Source organism: Pteropus alecto, unplaced genomic scaffold (genome assembly GCF_000325575.1).
Source record: "Pteropus alecto unplaced genomic scaffold, ASM32557v1 scaffold21, whole genome shotgun sequence".
Taxonomy (NCBI): domain Eukaryota; kingdom Metazoa; phylum Chordata; class Mammalia; order Chiroptera; family Pteropodidae; genus Pteropus; species Pteropus alecto.
In genome coordinates, this window is record NW_006436282.1 from 14,491,637 (window position 1) to 14,496,582 (window position 4,946).

General features: G+C 46.2%; 1 protein-coding gene across 2 annotated transcripts in view; it reads left to right on the forward strand.

Annotated features, from left to right (window-relative positions):
- The first annotated feature begins 481 nt into the window (after window positions 1–481).
- Window positions 482–4,946, forward strand: part of ITGB8 (integrin subunit beta 8) — a 73,934-nt gene continuing 69,469 nt past the window's right edge. Inside the window, exon 1 of one of the 2 annotated variants that reach the window (XM_006911976.3) lies at window positions 482–2,083. In XM_006911976.3, the coding sequence (XP_006912038.1) occupies window positions 1,957–2,083 (127 nt within the window). In that variant the 5' untranslated portion in view covers window positions 482–1,956. The remainder of the gene's footprint in view (window positions 2,084–4,946) is intronic. The other variant, XM_025046921.1, reaches the window with a different exon arrangement.

Below are 4,946 nucleotides of genomic sequence, written 5' to 3' on the forward strand. Positions count from 1 at the left end.
TCGCTTTCAATCCCGGGGACTAGCGTGGTAATGACGCGACTCAAGCGGGCGCGCAGCTTCCCTGACAGCAAAACACCCGCTCCCCGCCTGCACTTAAATTTCTGATCTCCGAGCAGGTAGAAATACCCTCCCACCTCCTTTCCTAGTTTCTCTCTCCTGCTTCGCCGCCCTTCGAAACTTCTTTGTTCCGTTTATTGGAAAGGTGACGCTTAAAGTCAAAAGACTCATTATAACTAGCAAAATCCCAAAGCCACCACCAGACGCTGGAAAGAGCAGGACTGTCCAGCTCCGGGCTGAGGCTCCGAGTGGAGAAGGCGGCCACGAGAAACTTCAGCCCGCAGCTCCGAATACAATCTCTGCAGACTGGCCCACATTTCTAGGGGCTGGGGAGATGCCAGACAGTCTTGGGGTGGGGCGAAGAGTGAGCTCCGCGAAGAGTGAGCTCCTAACTCTGCAAACAAAGTGGGCAGTGCGCACCAGCGGAACAGAGGGTGTTGGGGGCGGGGAGAGGCCCGTGGGCTCCACTTTGCAGCTGCCGAGCAGTATCTCCGAACAAAGGAGCGCGCAGCGCCGCCGTGAGAGGCTGGGTTTCCGCGCAGCTGCCACTCGGGCTGAGAGTCTCTACACCCGCTATGCGAGCGTTGGGGTGCAGGAATTAGGGGCGGAAAGAAAGGAAAAGGGAACAGGGCGTGCAATTCCTGTTGTGGGGCTACGCATAAGGAGTTCTTGTGAACGACGGGAATGGTAACTATCAGAGCCAAGGGGGAGAGAGAGAGCTGGAGTGAGCAAAACAAAGAGCGAGTGTGGGCCCTGGTGTGACTTCATGCCTTACCAATGTCCCGCCCACGCTGCTGCTGCGAACCACCCCCTCGCCTGCGGGCGGCCGGGGCAAGGCGTTCGGCGGCGTGGGGCGGTTTCCTAGCAACTGCAGCCCCCAGCGTACCCAGCTATCAGCACATTGGGAGCCCCCACACACACCCGGGGCCGGGGCAGGACCACTCCTTCCCGTCCCCCACCAGCCTCGCCTCCCTTGCATCCTCGCGGAGTGCACCCCAGAGCGCGCCAGCAGTCCGGGCTCTGGACAGCCGGACGCCTGAGCCGCACACTGGGGCCAAAAGAACGAGGGCACGAAGCTCCCGCCCCACGAGGCCGGGCTCCTGCTCCCCCACGGAACCTCCCCTCCTGTGCTCGCCGCGGTGCGCTCCACTCCTGGCCGAGTACGGAGCTGCGATGCCCAGCTCTGTGTCCGCGGGAGCCGGCGGGGGCTTCTAGGGCGCTCCTAGAGCCCCCTCCCCTGGCTGCTGGCACTCTGAGCTTTCTTCCTCACCAGCTAGGACGCTGCCGCTTTGACTCTGCCCCGCTGTTCAGCTAATCAGGCTGCAAAGCCGAAACTAAGTGGAGTTGGCCTTCCTGCCCACCTGTGGAAGAAGCTCGCGCTGATTGATGCGCCATCGACTTTTTCCCCCTCGGCCTCGCCGGCGTCCCCTCCCACAGATGAAGCATCACTCAGTGAATGTACATTAGGCTGGTTTTTCCCCCCAGCTTCGGGCTTTGTTTGGGTTTGATTGTGTTTGGCTCTACGCTAAGCTGATTTATGCAGCAGAATTCCCATCGGCTGGGGAGAAACAAAAGCTCTTTTCTTTGTCCCAGAGCGGGCTGCGGAGCCATCGCTCGCGTCGTCGCCCCAGGCCATTGGCCATCGGAGAAGGTGCTTCTCGCGGAGATTTCGGGACCCGCCGTGCCGAACTGGGAGGGCCACGGGGGCCCTGAGATGCCGAGCGGTGTCCAGGCCAGCATACCTGCACCGGTTGCTCCCAGCGGCAGGGTCCGCCTGCCGGGCCTGCTGGAAACGTCCTAGCGACACTTGGTCCGCGGGCCCCGAGGTGCGCCCAGGAGGCGCGAGCGCGCATCCGAATAGCAGCCAGGCGGCGGGCACGGTGCAGGCTGCTTTGCATTATGTGCCGCTCAGCCCTGGCATTTTTTACTGCCGCATTTGTCTGTCTGCAAAACTGCCGGCCTGGTCCTGCCCCATTCCTCCGGGCGGCCTGGGTATTTTCAGTTGTTCTTGGACTGGGCCAAAGTGGTAAGTTTTGTTTGTTTGTTTTCTTTTGTTTTCTCTTCCCCCAAAGGCCTTAGGCTGTTACGAAGAGCATCCCCTCCAGGTAAGGGCACCCGGTATCAGCCTCCCTCCATCTGCCCTGAGGACTTCAGAGAACGGTGTGTAGCAGCGTCCTCCATCGCATGCGGCCTGCGGGAGGCCAGGTGTCAAGCATTTCCGCCCCAGAGTGACAGCAATAACTAATTATAGGAGGACATAGCCGTGTGTTGCTCCTGGATGCTGGGGAAGCAGTAATAGAATGGAAGTTCGAAAGGGTGGGCGGTCCTAATTACAGAAGCCAGTTTAGGGGTTCTGCTCCTTCCTTGAGGGTATCCTTAAAGATATCCTTAAAGGTATACCTTTCTAGCATGTGGGTCTAACCACTAGCTTACATTTGATTCAAGGCTGAGGATAGACTTGTATAACACGAATGAGTCTTCTGTTTTTGAGTTCATGAGAGAAAAGAATGGCAGCATATGAGTTTCTTCTATCACAGTGCTCAGCCTCAATGAATTGAAAAGTGTCTATGTGTAAATGTAAGGTGGCACTACTGGCTTGTGAGTAAACAGTATAACATACAGTAAGTGATAATAATAACTATCAATTTAGGATGAGCTCTTATTGGTTTTATATATTTATTTTTGCCAATGCAATGATTATTATCATAGTCTTGTTTTTAAATTACTTTATGTGTTTGGCCACCCAGCCCTTAAATTCTATTAGAGACTTTCGCTGACCTCTCCTGTTGAAGGAGAGTTGGAATTGGTTTATAGACTAAAATTCTCTCTGATGCTTTGTACTGATATGCCAGGTTTTTGCCTGAAGCTAATTAAAATGGCGAGTCATCTTATAAATAAGGGTTTATGATGGAAACATCCAGCTAGCTTCATTTACTTGTTGCATATGCAGTTACTTAACATTTGTTTCAAAAGGAGATGTACCCGGTTATGTGAAATGAGAGCAATTAGAGTAAATTTTTATTTTGTGGTTATTTTGGCTTATGTGTTGATTTCAAAATAAGTGAAACTTAAGGCAAAGGAAAAAGTAACATTCATTATCAATTATCTCTTAAGTGGAACATGAATTTGTTGCAGCAGATTTTTCCATTGAGCATAACTCCATCCTGTGTTAATAAGTGACCAAGTATTTTTCTAGATTTAGTAAACACATGCACGCACACACACAATAGTAAAATGACCAAAACTGTCAACAGAGTATATTTTGCTCCCAATAGGCGAAGAAAAAAGTCCTACTTGCCTCTATAATTGGATAATAATAGTAATAATTTTAAAATATTCGTTGTGCTTGTAAAGGTTAGTCAAGTTCTCATGTACTTATTCGAAGTGAATATTATGAACGGGCTCCTTTGCACCTGCAGTTGTGAAAAGGGAATGCTTATCTGAAATCAGAACAAGGCATCCTTTTCCCAGTCTCTGTCAATATACAAAGGTTTCTGATGTATACTGGTTTGCACTGCAGTTAAAAACATGCAAAAAATTTAAATTATAGCCAGCACAACTCAGAAAATTAGAGATCAGCATAAACTGTTGTACTTTCGTGATATAGCTACAAGTCTCAAATTATATGTCTTCACAGTGCAAATTAGATGCTTAAAGCAGAATAGAAATTTAGGTATCAGTTACAAAGGAAATCTTGTTCCCTTGTTCAGTAGTTTACACCAAGGAAATGTTGAGAGCAATAAAGCCATACAAAAGAAATCATAAACTGCGCAAAACACAACCTTGGACTTAATTTTTAAAGTAGAATTTGTGGGGGCCCAAATACGTAGTGAACTTTTAATAATAAATATTTAGTGAGCAAGAAGAATGTTAATAAAATCTAAACATTTTTCTGAACTAGAAGAAAATTATTGGAGTTTGTTTTCGACTTTCCCTGGTGGAAATTACCGACAATTAGAGCAATAACACTAAAAAAAATGGTTAATGAGTAACTGGAAAACACTAAAGAATACCTAGTGGTTAATATCTGAAGAACTAATGCAGCAACATTGTTGTTTCTACATTTGTTAGTTTTGAAAGGTTAAAAATCTTTTTAACTAAATTTTTATATAGCAATACAAGAGTGACAAATTTCAAAAATCACCATTTCTTTTTAAAAAGTAACCATTATGCAATGAAATTTCACCTTTTGTGCATAATCAACTCTTTATTCTTTTAATAACAAGCAGCTGGATTAATATTTACATCAGAACGTGTGCAACGTAACTGTTTCATAACATAACCGTTCTCAGATTTCTCAATGCTTACTTAAAGCAAGAGGATATTTAAGAGAACCAAACCTTCATTTTGAAAATCCGGTCTTCCAAATTATTTACACAATAAGCACCCAAATTAATTCTATCCTAAAGCAACTGAGACACTTTCTGATGAAAAAAAAAAAGTTCGTGCTCTATACGAAAGCAAAGTAACTGATAAGATAAGAAACATGCCAGAAAAATTTCTGTAGTCCCAAATATTCACTTCTTACCAAATTATCTGAAATTTCCCATTTAATGGATTTCTTTGGAATAAGTATGGTATTTACTCTATGTTTCTTTCCATTTTTAACTCTATATTACGGAAATTTTCCTACACATATGGAAGCAGAGAGAATGGTAAAGGAATCGCTGTATACCTATCACCTGCTTCATCTGAGTGATAGGCATCAACTGAGGGCCAACTTCTTTCATCTCTCTTCCCACCTAGTTCATCTCTTTCCCGCAACTAGATTATTTTGAAGCAAATCTCTCATATCATTTTACCCTAAATATTTCAATAAATCAAAATACTATTGGAAGAAGAACACAGTCACTAATCCCATATCATTAATTTTTTTTTTTTTTTTTTTT